Source organism: Ptychodera flava, chromosome 11, assembly GCF_041260155.1.
Source record: "Ptychodera flava strain L36383 chromosome 11, AS_Pfla_20210202, whole genome shotgun sequence".
Lineage (NCBI taxonomy): Eukaryota > Metazoa > Hemichordata > Enteropneusta > Ptychoderidae > Ptychodera > Ptychodera flava.
Window position 1 is genome coordinate 30,507,442 of NC_091938.1, and position 16,800 is coordinate 30,524,241.

The window sequence follows — 16,800 nt, forward strand, 5'->3', positions numbered from 1 at the left end:
TGTAAACCACCCTCCTTTTTTAAGAGGATGTAGTCAGATGACCATCAGTCAAGAAACTGAAACACGAAGAATTGCTCGTCTGAGAATTCATGTTGAAAGAGCCATCGAGAGAGTTAAAAATTTTAGAATATTGCAAATGACAATTCCAATCACTTTATGTAGACAATTAAATGAAATATGGCATGTTTGTTGTCACCTGACAAATTTTCTACCGCCTCTCATTGATGATCGTAGTGACTAAGGTAAATGACGTCATTCCTGTGTCAGCAAGGTGTCTAAATTCTAAATTGATATTTACAATAATACACATTTACATTTATGTAATAATTCAATAATTTATTGCAATTTATATATAAAGAATTTGAACATGAATTATTTATTAAAATTGTATTTATCATATAATAAATAGTATTTACATAGTTTTCAACCTTAAATATAAATAATAACTAAATATTTACCACTAAATTTGAGTGTATGGGTCATTTGTTACCATAGACTAGCTTATTTCTGAATTTTTCTTTTCTATAATAATTTTGCATTTATGGTAAAAAGCAGTTTGCACTGTTGTATGATGGTAAAATGTGATGTCTGTTCAGTGGTCACCATTATATGACAAAATTGAATGATGTCAGTTCAATTTTAAAAATTTTGAATGCATCCAAAGTATACAGATAATTCTGAAATATAACATGGATCAGCACTGACAGATTTTCACACTTTACTCATCAGTATCCCTTGTGGCCAGTGCAGGCAAAATATAGGTAAAATAAAATTCCCCCAAAGTTGGCAGCATTTCCCCCCACAAAAATGGATCTTTGTGAATCCTCTCAACAGCAAAACCACATGGTGACCACACAACTAAATCACACCAATCTAGCCCACATACATAAAGCTGGCCCTGTATCTGGTAATAATATTTATGATTTCTTCTCAATTTAAGCTTACTGTTGGGGAAGTCAAAGAAAGTATCAGGCATTTTGGAAGCTTCATCTGGTGTATATTTTGCATATTTTGACAAGGACTTGACTTCCACACAACCATGTTGGGCAATGTTAGCAATACCTGCTTGTTTAATAGTGACAAATCTATCCAAAGATGCACCAAGGAAAGGATAATTTGGATTGACAACTAATCCCATCTCTTTTGTTGTTACTATGTAGCCATTTTTTTCTACATCTTGTACATACTGTGCTAATGCAATACTCTCACTTTGTAGGCCCCATTTGGTATGTTTATTAGAAAAATTCTTTGGATTAATTATTCTATCAACTAAAATATCAGGGGAAATTTTTGCCTACATACAACCTCTTTAAATTTACTGGCTGTGATTCTAAATTTACGATATGCATGCCATTTTGGATTTCTATACTGACCCTGTGTTGACATTTCTATTGCATGTGACTCATCAATACTGCTGATGTTTACTTTGGATTCATAAAAATCAAATTCATTTTCATCAACATTAAAAACTAAAGGTTGACTGCTAAAGTGGACATTTGTACCTGACTTCACACCAGTATCACAGAATTATCATCTGTATTTCCTTGCAAAACACCTTTCACTGTGCATGATTTGTCAACCTGAACTTGGTGTGTATTATGACTGGGAGGCTCACAATTATTAGAGTACAATATCTCAACAAGATGGGTGGATCTTGCACAGGCACTTAAAAAGTCTGCAAGTTTTTGAACTTTGTCCTTTGTCACAGTTTTCTCTTCTGTTGGGCATGCGTTGTAATCATCTTTTCTTTTCCGAGGTCGGTATATTTTATCTGAATTGCAGTCTCGTTCATAGTCATACTTTATCCAATCAATTGAGTCAAATTTGACAGCTGTGTTGCCATAAACACTAGGGTGGTGGTGGGTTTGTAATTTCTCAGTGCTTGTTGTAGTTTCAGGTATCTCATTCAAACCACATCTTTGAAAATCCATAACAGAAAAAACAGTGGCAGCCACATGTTTACAATACCCACCCACACCTGCCTTACAAACACATTTACCACCTAGTATTTTACCGGTGTCCTTATGAACTATAATTAAGGTGGAGTACTGTTTACTTAGAGGCACTGGTTTGTCAGTCTTTGCATATGACTTAACAACCATTGACTTTATAAGTAGAGCTGTTTGGTCTTCACTGTCATGTAAGAAAATGTTCCTGACATGGTTACTTTTGTAAAAGTTCCACCCACTGTCCCTGTGTTTCCTAGCTGTACTGAGGCAGTTGTCACACTTGGAAATAAAATAATCAAAAATGCTGCTATCTGTGAGGTCAGGAAGACTACTCAGATTCCTGGTCCATCCACCTGCTGGAGGGTATGTCAGCAAAGACTCCACAGTGTTTGTTGAGACTGGTACATGGTTAGCTTCAGTACTATGTTCTCCATCAGGATCAAATAGGTATTGGTCATCCCATCCATGACCAATATACAGGTACACTCTATGACAATAGAAAACACAGTATGAGTTCAATTATAATTAATTGATTGGGTGAAAAATTGAAATATTTGAAATTATTTACTGCATAAGGGCCTGGATAGAATTAACCATGGTAGGGCTGGTGCTTTTGAAATTTTAAAAGTAGTGACTCTCCCTCCCCAAAGTTCTTACACTAAGAAAAGGTCCTCCCTGAACACTGTTCATGAAAAATGGTGAACTCCAATGTGTCTCTATTAGTGCTACTTACACAAACTTCAATCACACACCAACTGTATTACTATTATTATTATTATTATTGAGTACTATTAAATACAATGCAGTGTTAATCATTCTGTGAGAAAATTTTAAATAAAGAGTACATAGAAGATATGAAAAGTATGCATGCTAACAAAATGCTGTGATTTGGTGGTGTTTTAATATAAAATATTTGTATTCCAATCATAATTATTTATTATTCTAATGCATTTTAGAGTGTATGAAGTTATTATCATCCTAGCAGGTTTAAAAAATATGTTAACAAAATGCGATTCTGTGGCTTTTCTATTATTTAAACTGTATGTTAGGTATTGTGATGAAAGTAATAGTAAGAGTCAAGGGGGTTCCCTATTTACCTTGGGAAATATTGAAATATTCTAACAGAAATATGGTTTTGTAAAGTCCGTTCATGAAAAATGGTGAAATGGTGAATCTCCACTAAATAATAAATGCTTGCACAAAATTTAGTAACCCCCTTAATGCTTGCATGAAGGATAGTGACCATCTTCCAAATCGCACCAGCCAAATCCCCCCCCCCCCCCCCCCCCCCCGGTTAATTCTGTCCGTGCCCTATAAGGTCATTCAAATGTCAGGGAATCCCTGGACTCATTGACGGAAAGGTGGAATACACAGACTCATTTTACAGTTGGACGCTTGTCACACCACCACTACCAACTATCATCGCTCCTCACTATAGTCTCTGTAGGATTATATTGTCATGGCAGTGATGTGGAGAGCACCAAACGTCTAAATATAAAAGAGCCCGTTCCACTTTCCACCACGCACCATGGCCATTGAGTGCGCAATTTCTACCGTGCATGATGACGCGACATTTACGGAAATTACAGATTTCTGTTGAGATACCACTGCCAAAGATGCATTACATGTAATACTGGACGTGACCAATGTCTGTCTTTGATAAACAGAAAGAAATACTTAGCTTCAATGAGTCTGCATAGCTTCGTAATCCAGACATTACACTCTGAGTCTGACTCAGACTAGTGACTTGGCTAACCAAGTTATCAATGAAAGACCAAACTGAAAGCATATCACTAGCGGTATAAAGCAACATATTTGGTATCCGATGCCAGTCGTTTCGATGATATCCAGTCGTTTCGATGATATCCTGGTTTAAGGCGGATATTTCCGAAATTCAAACTAGCTACGAAATCAAGACGAAGTGGAGACACTGCATTGTCGCCATTTTTAGCTCCGCTGTCAGCGACGCGGAGCTTATCAAATAGGTTGATTTTCCGTCGTCGTCCGTCGTCGTCCGTCGTCGTCGTCGTCCGTCGTCCGTCGTCGTCCGTCAACAATTGCCTTCTCCTCTGAAACCGCAAGTCCAATTGCTTTGAAATTTTATATGCAGTTCACTTAAGGTGACCTCACTTCAGTTTGTTCAAATCGTGGTGAAATTTGCATATTTGTATTTTTGGGGCATTTTTTGGTGTTTTTGGTAAAAAAATCTCCTTCTCTGAAACCGCTTGTCCGATGCTTTGAAATTTGTTATGCAGTTTGCTTAGGGTGACTTCAGTCAGATTTCTTCAAATCGTGGCGAAATTTGCATATTTGTATTTTTAAGGCAATTTTTGTCATTTCTGGTAAAAAAATCTTTAAAAATCTTCTTCTTCAAAACTGCCAGTCAGATAGCTTTGATATTTGGTACATAGGTCCCTAGGGATGATCTATATCAGATTTGTTCAAATTGTGCAGAAATATGCAAATTTGCATTTTTAAGGCAATTTTTGCCATTTTTGTCAAAAAATTATTTCTCAAAAAGTACTTTATTTCTCAAAAAGTACTGGTCTGATAGTTTTGAAATTTGGTATACAGGTTTCTATCGATGAACTAAGTAATATGTATTGAATTTCTGATGAAATCTGTAATTTTGTATTTTAAGGGCAATTTTTGCCATTTTTGGTCAAAAAATGTGTATTTCCAAAACTACTCATCCGATAGCTTTGAAATTTGGTATACAGGTTCCTACAGATTAACTATATGATAGTTATTGAAATTATGATGAAATCTACAATTTTGTAATTTTGGGGCAATTTTTACCAGTTTTGGTCAAAAAATGTGTATTTCCAAAGTACTCATCCGATAGCTTTGAAATTTGGTGTACAGGTTCCTACAGATAAACTAAATGATAATTATTGAAATTATGATGAAATCTGCAATTTTGTAATTTTGGGCAATTTTTGCCATTTTTGGTCAAAACATGTGTTTCTCAAAAAGTACTGGTCTGATAGCTTTGAAATTTGGTATACAGGTTTCTACAGATGAGCTAAGTAATATATATTGAATTTCTGATGAAATCTGTAATTTTGTATTTTTGGGGCAATTTTTGCCATTTTTGGTCAAAAAATGTGTATATTCAAAACTACTCATCTGATAGCTTTGAAATTTGGTATACAGGTTTCCATAGATGAACTTAATGATATTTATTGAAATAATGATGAAATCTGCAATTTTGAATTTTTGGGGCAATTCTTCCTATTTTTGGTCAAAAAATGCGTTTCAAAAAAGTACTAATGAACTAAATTTGATCTTTTGAAATTATGATGAAATCTGCAATTTTTACTTTTGGGGGCAATTGTTGCCATTTTTGGTCAAAAAATTTATTCTCAAAAACTACTCATCAGATAGCTTTGGTTGACATGCTCTTTGGGATGATCCTATGTGATACATTCAAAGTATGATGAAATCTTCAATTGCGTATTTTTGCAGCTTATTTTAGCCACTTTTTTCTGGCCACTGCATCGAGCTATCAAAGATTTCCACCCTTCTTCATCAACATGTGTCAAAAATAGTTATTCTCTACATAAACACAGCGGAGCTATATCGGCCGCTAGGTCGCTTGTATAAGTTTTTCGGACATGCGCCGTCGTCGGCGGAAAGTTTCTATGGCTCTTCCAATATGCAAACACATCCTCACTTTTCACGTTCAATTATACTTCGTACTATTATGCAGTTGGATTCAGTGATGGGGAGGGAGGGAGTATGGTATTTTCATCGATACTACACACAAAGTCGTGACGTTACGAAGGTTCGCGTCAGTGTAGTTATCTATCTGCGGATCCTGACTGCTTGTTGCCGCTTGCAAGTCTCTATCGCAACGTATTTCACCGTGCCGACTTAGTCAGCAAATGTACATAGATCCATAATATTTATCGTACCTATTAGGTTTTTTGTCGTTGAATAAATAGATTTAGGAAATTTGATGTTTCCTTACTATTTGAAAAAAATTCTGTTCATATTTCTTTAGCGACGAATTGCTCTTTGCTTTATTGAACCACACGTAGCCTACACGAGACTTCAAAAGCTGCAAGTTGTAAAAATCAACTTTTATGAAATTTTAATTACCTTTCAACAAGTTCTCGCTTGTTCCCTCGTAGACTTGCACCTTTCCTGCATCTGAGCCACCTCTTCAATTCTGGAATGGTCAATTCTTCAGGTTTGCGACCATTTAAGTTTGTACCAGGGATTGCAGACGACATGTTTGCTTATGAATATGTATGTAAAAGTTTACAAATGGCTACCCTAGCAACGCCTTGTACCCCTGAGGACAACAATGCATTGCGGCCGTGACGTCATCGCCATCTTTATGCAAATCAGCCATTGCTGTATTTTTCTAGAGATTACATTTGTTGTAGCTGGAAGGGTGAGGATGAAAAAATGGCCAATATTCTTGGTATTGGGTAGTCTCCAACCTTACAAGTCTGTACCTGCCACAGTCAAACATTTGCCAACTTTTTCAATCCATTTCTACCTAAGGGAGAGTACTGAAGAAAAAAGTGAGACAACTTATCGAGTCAGTGAACACACCCTGCCTTGTATATTATTTGTATATTATTTCTTCCTCTTAGTACTTGCCACTAGTATGTTATGATAAAACAACAACTTGGCATTATTAATTTTACAATCAAAGTGTTTGATATAGAGCTGTAACTGATATAACAACGTCTGGGACAAACTAATGGTCGCAGTAATCAAATAAAAGGGTATAAAATGGATCATTTACAGGGGACATAACAAAGAAGTATTCATTTTTAATAATTAACTTTTCTTCAGAAATTTTCAACCTGATTTGTTTATTACTAGCCTTCCCAAAAATGTGCCACTTGCAGTCCCTGCAAAAAAACCCCAACTTTTTATAGCCACCTGATTGTAACTTTGAAATGCTTTGTTATATCATTGATTAAATGACAAGTGTACTGGTCCTGCAAAGTGTGATAAACTTGTCTGACTGTATGTATCTTAGTGTGTATGCATACAGTATATATTGGGAGGGGGCCATGGGAAAAACCCATGAAATATGAGGGGGCCATAGATTTTCTCCATAATTTTCTCCATAATTTACAAGGGGGAGGAGGCATGGATAAAAAGTTCAGGGAAGTAGAAAATCCTCCCGCCTCCCCTTAAAGTAAATTCTGAACAGTCCCTTAATATGGACATAATGTTAAATTTGATTAAGGACAGTGTATGCAAAAAATTGTAATTACATATTTGTGTCATAATATTTAGTTTGGCATGTAATATGTATGTGTGTATGCATATATTCACACACACACACACACACACACACACACACACACACACACACACACAAACAACAAAATTTCATTTTTTCATATAGTTTAATATGTAATGTAATGAAATATTTTTGTATATATTGGCATTGCTCCAAAACTATGCTAGAAAATAAGCCAAACATTCCTTAGGGTCTATAATCAAAGAATCTTCAGACTTGCACAGAGCAAGGTGTCCACCACATTACAGCAAAGAATATTCACTGAATAATATTTTTTTCTGGTATATTGTACTCTCTGGGCTATCAAAATGGTGCGTTGGTCTCTGTTATAGCAAGTCATTGTGCAAGCACTGTTTGCCACTGAATGAAAAAATGTACTTGTCAAGTCAAACATTAACTTGTTTTCAATCCTGTCAGAGTTACCCTTCTGGTCTACATTGTGAATATTATTAGGTGGCACAATGCCAAAATTTGCTAGCATGCATGCATGTATCAATGTTGATTTCAATGTCCGAGACTAGCCTTATACTACCATTATAGAAAGGCTACTTTAAAACAGGACAATTATAATGACAATTTGTACATATATTCTAGTTTGCAAAATGCAAATTTGTTCATGCTTGATGGTTGAGAATGATATGAGGTGAATATCTAAATATTAATGTGTAACTAAGGTGGTTTTAAGTGCAGAGTGACTCATATTAAGAATTTTTTGCTCACGTGTTGACACACGTGGGCATATGTCGCAGCGATGTCTGTCTGTCTGTGTGTCTGTCTGTCCGTCTGTCTGTCTGTGTACTCAATATCTCAAAAACGGCTCATCAGATCAGAATCAAATCTGGTACATAGATTCAGTTTGCAAATGGCAAGAACTGATTAGTTTTTGGTGGGTGTGGCTTGCTTACTTTTTGCTAATTTGCATAATTAATGATTTTAGAAAAAACTGATATATATTGACAACGACTGCACACAATTTGATGAGATTCGCTACAAATGTTGATCACTCCAAGATATATAAGCTTTGAAAGATATTAAGGGGTGACATGAAAGATAATTACTAATTTGCATGTTTAATGACATTTCCTAATTAGGAGTATACATCTGGATTTACTCGATCAAAATTGATGAAACTTGGTATGCATATTGAAGATACTATGATTTAACGTTATTGAAAGTCTTAAACATTTTACTTCATCCAAATCCTAATTTGCATATTTAATGACCTTTTGAAATTAAGGCTATATATTTGAAGTTACATGACCAAAATTGATGAAACTTGCTTTGTACATTAAAGATACTATGATAGAATATTATTAAATGTCACTAAGCTTTTTTACATCAGCCAATTCCTAATTTGCATATTTTATGATCTTTCCTAATTAGGGGTATTTATCTGAATTGACGAGACCAAAGTTGATGAAACTGGCTATGTACATTAAAGATACTATGATAGAACATTATTGAAAGTCATTAAGCATTTGAAGTTTAGCCCATTCCGTATTTGCATATTTAATGAACTTTCATAATCAGGGATATTTATCTGTATTGACAAGACCAAAGTTGACGAAACTTGCTATGTACATTAAAGATACTATGATACGACATTATTGAAAGTCATTAAGCATTTTTACTTCATCCAGCTCCTAATTTGCATATTTAATGAATTTTTGAAATTAGGGATATATATTTGAATTTACATGACCAAAATTGATGAAACTTGCTATGTACATTAAAGATACTATTATGTAGGCTAACATTATTGAAAGGCATTAAGCATTTTTGCTTCAGCCAATTCCTAATTTGTGTATTTAATGAACTTTCCTAATTAGGGATATATACTTAGATTTATTTGATCAAAATTGGCATAACATGCTATGTACATTGATGATTATACCAGGTTATATCAATATTGGAAGTCATTTGTGAGAAAGCACATGTACTATTTGGTACATTTGTAATAATATTCATGGAAGCCATTGTTCTAATGTGGAATGAAACACACTCATATACTCTTGTATCTGACTAGCTTGAGATGGCAGGTGCGTTAATATCATAGCATATGCATGATATGTTAAAGCACCGCTGTAGAGTTAACCTTTTCTTGGTGAGTAGGGACTGTACATTGTAACATGCTGGGTAAACATGTGTCCTTGTAAATGTACACTACACTCCATGTCTGTTCATGTATAGAAAATGAGACGTTTACGATGTTTGTTGTAACATTTGGGCATCGATGTGTATCTGGCATTGTTGAAAAATGAATTTAAACGAACGGTCTGTGCAAATAGAAGTCTTGCTATAATTGTAAATGAGTGTGTGTGCTGTATTTTGGGTGTTGCTACCATAAACCCATACATTCTGGTTAATTATTACTCAGTCTTGGTTGCCCCCAACTGACCCCTGTCAAATGTTAACAGTTTATAGATTGTTTGTGCACTGGGTTTGATGGCAGTTTCTGATTTGACATTAAATAAGGTGTGTTAATTCACTTCCCTGGCCTTCCTCTTAATATACTGACATGACTTGCAGGAAGAACAAGACATATTCCCTGCTTGTAATTTGTAATTAGTCAGTGGAAGTACCGGGTAACTAAATTCAAGTCAATGTGATCTACATGAAAAAAGAAGTGAGGGTACCAAAGATCTATCTGTGACTGGTGCCCACATTGTATTGGATTATAAACAAGAAGAGGATTATGTCCTTTTAGCAAGTTGGCACTTCTGATCAAATGTCAAGATTCAATTAATCTGCAAGAAACTGGTCAGGCATATCTGAGTAAAGGCTCTTGACATAAAAAAAGATCAGAACGCCCTGAACCAAAATGTCCATATTTTCGCTAGTGCCTTTCTTGACTGTAGTTACATCTTTGTATGATCAACATCTGCGGCAAGTGTCATCATCTTTAGTGCATATCATTCAGGATATAGATCACTAATTACAAACAGTCTTTCCCTGTTTAGAGACCAAATTTTATGTGATAACAATAGGGTTGGTCCATACCGTGAAGGTGAAAATGTAAACCAAATATGGAGTGCCACCCTAATTATGAAACAGAGCGCAAAAGTTCAGGTGGAATTTCAGTCCTCAATCAGAATCTTTTTCCTTATGAAATACGGTATGTGAAAATTGCAATCCATGTAACTTTAGAAAATTTCAAAACCATGATCTGGACATTCAAACGTCAAAAACAAAATGAAAAGGATCAATGATCATTTCAATACTGTTGATAAGGAGGCAGTCATATTTGAATATTCCAAGTTAAAAATGAATGGTGTCACTCAACATAATTAACATTTTCCCAGTAATATTAGCTATCGTAGAACATAGAGATTGAGACTTTTTAATATGGTTGCCAACCTATCAAAAGAGGTGTTATACAAAATAACTTTTATTTGATTTGTTTTTGACTGTTTGTCTCTTGTGAGTTTAATGTTGTACATTTTCTAAGAACATAACAGAACTATTTTTTGTGGACAGGCATTTTTTGGCTGGGACAGATACTTCTTATTTTAATTTGTCAAGGGGACAGGTGATTGAAAAAAGTATTTTGAGCCCTGTGAAAGGTTACTAACTCAGTAATTAATCCATAGGATGTTGCTTAATGTCATTGCATTCTATAAGTTGAACATCTGTACAAAGTTTCATCAAATGTGCTGCAGTATTTCTGGACCTTTCATGCTAATTAAGAAAACTTGCTAAATATGCAAATTATGATACTGCCACATGTGTTTGCAGGCATGCTGTTGCAGCACTTAGGATTCAACATCTGTACCATGTTTCATCAAATTTGATGCAGTATTTCTAGACATTTTAATAAGGAATGTTCATTAAATATGCAAATTAGCAATAACGAGACCTGATACCGCAAAATGTGTTTGCCTGCTATTACAACACTTTTCATCAAATTTGATGCAGTATTTCTAGACATATTTTAATAAGGAATGTTCATTAAATATGCAAATTAGCAATAACGAGACCTGATACCGCAAAATGTGTTTGCCTGCTATTACAACACTTTTCATCAAATTCGATGCAGTATTTCTAGACATATCACACTTACTTAGTTACTAGGATAGGTCATTGAATATGCAAATTACCGTATTCCTATTTAAGACCCAGGGTCAGCAACATAAAATGGTTGTAATTATCAATGGGGTCTCATAATCGAGCCATCCCATGTTTTGAACTAACACTGCTAATTTATGCTTATTCGTGTCAATTCAGCATTACTCTAGACTTTCACACATTTTTTGGCAGTACATATTAAAGCTTACTTATATGAGCAACATCTAACAAATTATTCTCGAGAATACACGAAGTCGAAAATACATGATGGCAACCGTTCCTTCAAGGATAAAACACAGATTAATGACTTCCCTACCTAACTGACGTGTTGTCTTGTTAATCGCTGTTAAATTTCAACTGTTCAAACAATCCCTGTCTGATCAAATCACTCGTGAGGTGACATAAAACTTTGAAACAGTTCTTGAAAGACGGAGACAATTCATAACAGAAAGTCAATCATGACATGTATTCACCGGCTTGGCATTATGCAGTTAACTCATGGCATATATACGGTAATACATGCATTTGCTGCATGTAAAAATAACCAACCTTTCTTTCAAGCTAAGGTCTGTGTCGAGTCAAATAATGCAATGAATTCATGGTAGTCAATGGTAAGAATTCATGATCCAAGGTGGAAACTGTTAGTTACAAACAATAAACCCGTGCATGAAATGGTAACACATACATCGTGGATCAGCTTGCAGCATGCAGCAAAGTAATATGGGGTCATTGCATGTAGACTATTCTAATATTATATAGGGCTCAGCCCTTGGTGTTGCGCCAGGGGTTAAGATTGGCAATGTTATTTGTATTAATTCATGATAAAATATAATTAATTGTTACTTCATATACGTTTATGTGACAACTATGCCCACTTTCCCTCTGATGAAAACAGTTCACGTACGTACACTGACGTACATGACGTCAAACTCTGCAGCAGTGCAGGAATAGATTTTCTGTAATGTGTAAAAATGTTGAACAAAAATTGACAATTTTTACCATCAAACAGCCTATTGTGTTAAACAAGGGACGTATTATGCCATCGTTACCATTGCAATGGTAACCGCACTGCCCACCTTCCACTTGCAAGCTGAAAACTAGAGCGTTCCGTCTGGCAATTTTTGAATCTAGTTATTGACACAGGGGGCGCTTTTCTAAAATTCAATCCCAGCATTCTTTGCGTATGCCCCCGTTCATATGCACGACAGTTTTCTCCAATTTTCTACTCTTTATGCGTGATATTAACGATAATTTGTATCGGCGACAAGGTGGATAATAACACTAACTGGCTAACAAAAGATATATTTTATAAATGGCATGTTATAAAATAATAATTTGCACGTTTTGTATAAATTTTTTTATTTACGAGTACTCAAAAAACATGGCGGCGCCCATGAAGGTAGGATACACTTCCGGTTAGTCGCATAGTATATTATGAATAAGCGCATGCCTAGTCAGTAAGCCGCTGGCGCAACTATTATATTGAGCAGGGGCCACAGAAGATCATCAACTGATGATACAGAAAGAAAAGTACAGGGACAAAATTTAGTTTTGCCTGCCATTCCAGTAAACAAATGTTAATGTCACATCATTTTAGCATCTTAAATGATTTTTCTAGGTCTTAAACTGGAAATTTTAACCACTAATTATTTACAACACTATGCTCAAGATGCTTACACACCCTGCCTAACAAATAGTATCTCCATTACAGCTTTTCAATATGCTCAAACAAAGGCCAAACGACCTTGAAAGTGTCAATTAGCAGTGAGCTACCCTGTTTGTAAATGTGCACGCTCTTGTAAATCCTTAGTTGACCAGTTAGTCGGCCAGTCAGCAACAACTTCGTATTTGTGATAGTGTAAGTCATACTATCGTCAATTTTTGAGTTGTGATTTGTTGGCTTTTTGAACTAGGAGGGGTCTTATACACGGATGTACCGGTATAGCATTTTTGAAAATCCTCCAAAAGTGGGGGAGGGTCTTATACTTGAGCGGGGTCTTATAATCGGAGGAATACGGTAGCATTTAATGGTCATGGTACAGTACTTAAAGTTGAAGATCTCTACCAGGTTTCGTTTAAAGGGATGTTATTGCTCTCTTTTGACTTTTTTCACTTCTTCGATGACTAAAATCCCCAAAATGGTGACCGTGGATAGCTTTCAAGGATACGTTTAAACCACCTCCTTGCTGTTTATGGCAAGGTTCAATGTTTGTAGGGGCATCTGCGCGATTTGAACCAACTGCCATGATTGAACCCCAGCACGTAACTAATGTTACTATTCATATGTACTCTCAACCTAGAGCTAGAATGTGAGTGGCCTGTGACCTACATACTAATTCAAGCACAATGGATATCGAGGAGCACACGCATAAAATAAATGCACGTCTTACAAACTGCTGCAAAATAGTGAAACTGAACAGGGCATTGCTTGTAAGTTTGATTTCATTATTGAATGACTCGGACTGTGAAACAGAAATAGAACCATATACATGTACCCAATTGGGTCTATGATAAAACTAAAATGATGTCAGATTGCTGTGATGATAGTGAAACAGGTTCAAAGTTAAATGTTCTTTGCATTTTATTGTTAGCAAATCTTGATTTACCCCTAGACAGTAGAGAAACTTCTCTACTGTCTATGATTAACCCTAAATCATTTTCTTGCCATTCTGTTGGTTTTTTCACAAACACAAAGTGATCACTTGTTGAACTTTGAAACCGCACTCGAACAGAACAGAGTGCAGTTTAGCATCTCAGTGACATCATTGTGGCACTGAGCCACATAGTGTCAATGGATACTGCTCGTGATTAGAGTTACCTCTCAACACACAAGATCTGTTTGAATGTTATTGAATTTGAGATTTCTTCGTGCCTCAAGTAATTATTTGTATCAGTTTCAAACCAGAAGTGAGTTCATTGCAGTGACAGAGACAAGTTTTCCCAATTCAAGTCACTCATATGGCACTTATACTTTCTGACAGTGCTCTTTATGGAAACCAAAACCCCTATGCAAACACAAACAACGATCGCAGGAAATTGTTCGTGATAAATAATTGCTGTGGCAACCATAACATTCATGTCACAAAACGAACATATCGTTTATCTCTACAATTTTGCATTGTACGGTTGAAGACACAAGCCTGTATATATCCCTTAGACATGCATGCTATACTGGCACTGCAGAACATTTTTGTTTGGACGAAGCCAGGATCGAAACATAGACCCTGGCTGGAGTGAAAGACATTTCTTTGGCCAAAGGTTCTTTGTTTCTCCATTGTTTCATTTAGACATGCTTTAGAACAAATAAGAAAATCTTAGTATACCGGTAGGAGTAATGTCTCTGGATTGAAACAGTCATATGGTGTATTAACGCCGTTCTGATGACTGACCAGAGGACGGGGCCAGTTGATTAAGAACTTTGCTTGCAATGTGATGTTGATGCGTTTCCATCTCCAAGGAGTTTTTGATATTATTTCAACACTGATGTTCACAAATTTGACTAGCACTCTTCCGGAGTCCGTACACACTTTCATACCACTGACTTGCGGTTGACTTCACTTCAGACCATGGACGTGAGACTGAGTTTGAGTACAGAATTAGTCGCTTCGACATTTGCCATTGGACATTTTTAGGAGGGTCAATGGTTTGGCTTTTCTTGTGGTACGCAACATGCATGAGGGTACTGGCTTTCACCTAGCTCTGCGTGGCTGGGCTGTGTACATATTACCAGCTACAGGCCTCTCACCACAGCCCGGCTTCGCTGCCAGAAAACTGTTGGCAGCTCCTCAGATTTGCGACGCAAAGTTTCTCCACCAAAAACAGCTGATTTTTAATCGCAAACTTGAATCTTAATTTTTAAGCATGCACACCCACCTCGCCTAGGTACACAATGTGCTCAGCTGCGCTTGTAAACTTACTCAAAGCCCACTTTTCTCTCTCTATGTGAGGGAAGCGTTCGTATCCGCCGCCATTGTGAATCTCAATCATTCCACCCATGAGAGTTTGTTAAATTGACCAGCATTTGGCTTGGCAACACATATGTACCGGCATCTGTAAATGTTCAATTGTTTCTCTTCTTTCTCCATCAGCAGAACTGTCCTCATCACCAGAATTGAATATACATAACGACAAGTCACAACGTTGAAGAAAAACTTATCATGGCAGGCTTGAGACAAACCGAATACATGGATACAGATGAACCCTATGAAAACAACTACAAAGTTTTGACCAGCCCACACAAAAATGTTTTATTACTTAATCTTACACAAAAATATGCTGAATCTTGGGGAACATGGGAAGGTGTTCGTGAGTTAATCCAAAACTGGCATGATGGTATTTATGATGCCAGTGAACAAGCTGCCAAGCAGGAATTCTTTGCTTCACTTACAAAAGTTGAATTCAAAGTGGTGAGTAGAGACTACAGTTTATAGTTGTAACACTTTGCTTTTATGAAAAATCATTGCTACATGTACATATGTCTTGAAGGTGTTAATATCTCTGTATCTGTTTATGTAAATTATATAATTGGCATGTTCATGTAGTAAATGTATGTACAGGTGATTTTCCAATGTTTTTAACTTTAAGTTAAAAAGAGACAATTTTTTAGGAAATTCAAGCGTTGGTGGTGATGAATCAATGACCGTTGGCGATTTGAACCAACCGTTAATCAAACGCCATGCAAAAGGTGACAAAAGGTTGAGATCAGTAAGGTTGAGATCAGTTTTTGTAATTAATGTTAAGCCAATCAAACATCATACTGGCCAAGTGTTTGACTGGGAGGAGAACTCCACTAATGCGAGAACCTTGGATTGAAAATTGCAGCTTTAAAACGGTTCTCTTATAATAGATTCTTTAAAATTTCTTTGGTTGTGATAGTGTTGGCTATACTGCTTCAATACACCCACATCTTCTTTTAAATCATATGAATGTGCCATTGTCTATTTCAGTTAATTGAAGAAGGCGATGAAGTGATCTATCAGGCAGTAGTTTCTTCAAAGTCAAAACCACCTGAAGTTTTTGGGTACCTTCAGTACAATGCTCTACAACAAAGATTGAATCTCATCAATCATAGGACTGCACTTGAAAAGAAGATACTACTGTTGGGCTACTCAAGTCATTCCAGACACAAAGATGTGATTGGACAGTTTGGTGAAGGCTTGAAAATAGGTGCTCTTGCATTAGTCCGGAAAAATGTGCAGGTTACTATGGAGACAAACCGGGAAGGATGGCAGTTTGTTCTTCATCCATATGAGCACTTTGAAAATGAAAAGGGACTTGCAGTGTTTGTGACAAAACCAGGTGTGAATTTCTCAGTAATTTCATAAATTATGTTATATTCGAGTATTTATATTTAAGTTGTTCTTTTTATTAAATTTGGAAATCTTCCCAGTTAACAATAACTAACACAAAAAGAGAGGAAGATGGACACTGCATCCCATTTCAAACTTTTCAAACTTTTTAAAAAACTCCTTAGACATTATCAATAATTTCTTCACAAGAATTAGTAATAGTGAT

The 16,800-nt window shown here is 36.0% G+C and overlaps 2 protein-coding genes across 3 annotated transcripts in view; one reads left to right on the top strand and one right to left on the bottom strand.

Moving 5' to 3' along the window:
* LOC139144069 (uncharacterized) overlaps nucleotides 1–16,800 on the top strand; it is a 72,278-nt gene that overhangs the window by 11,007 nt on the left and 44,471 nt on the right. The window contains exons 2-3 of one of the 2 annotated variants that reach the window (XM_070714720.1): nucleotides 15,378–15,692; nucleotides 16,233–16,584. In XM_070714720.1, the coding sequence (XP_070570821.1) occupies nucleotides 15,444–15,692; nucleotides 16,233–16,584 (601 nt within the window). In that variant the 5' untranslated portion in view covers nucleotides 15,378–15,443. Of the gene's footprint in view, nucleotides 1–15,374; nucleotides 15,693–16,232; nucleotides 16,585–16,800 lie in introns of both variants that reach the window. The other variant, XM_070714721.1, reaches the window with a different exon arrangement.
* On the bottom strand, nucleotides 316–6,285 carry LOC139144067 (uncharacterized). The gene is made up of 2 exons (XM_070714718.1): nucleotides 6,054–6,285; nucleotides 316–2,436 (listed from the first exon to the last, which is right to left on the bottom strand). The coding sequence occupies exons 1-2, from the start codon at nucleotides 6,185–6,187 to the stop codon at nucleotides 1,509–1,511; spliced, it is 1,062 nt and encodes a 353-aa protein (XP_070570819.1). The 5' UTR covers nucleotides 6,188–6,285; the 3' UTR covers nucleotides 316–1,508.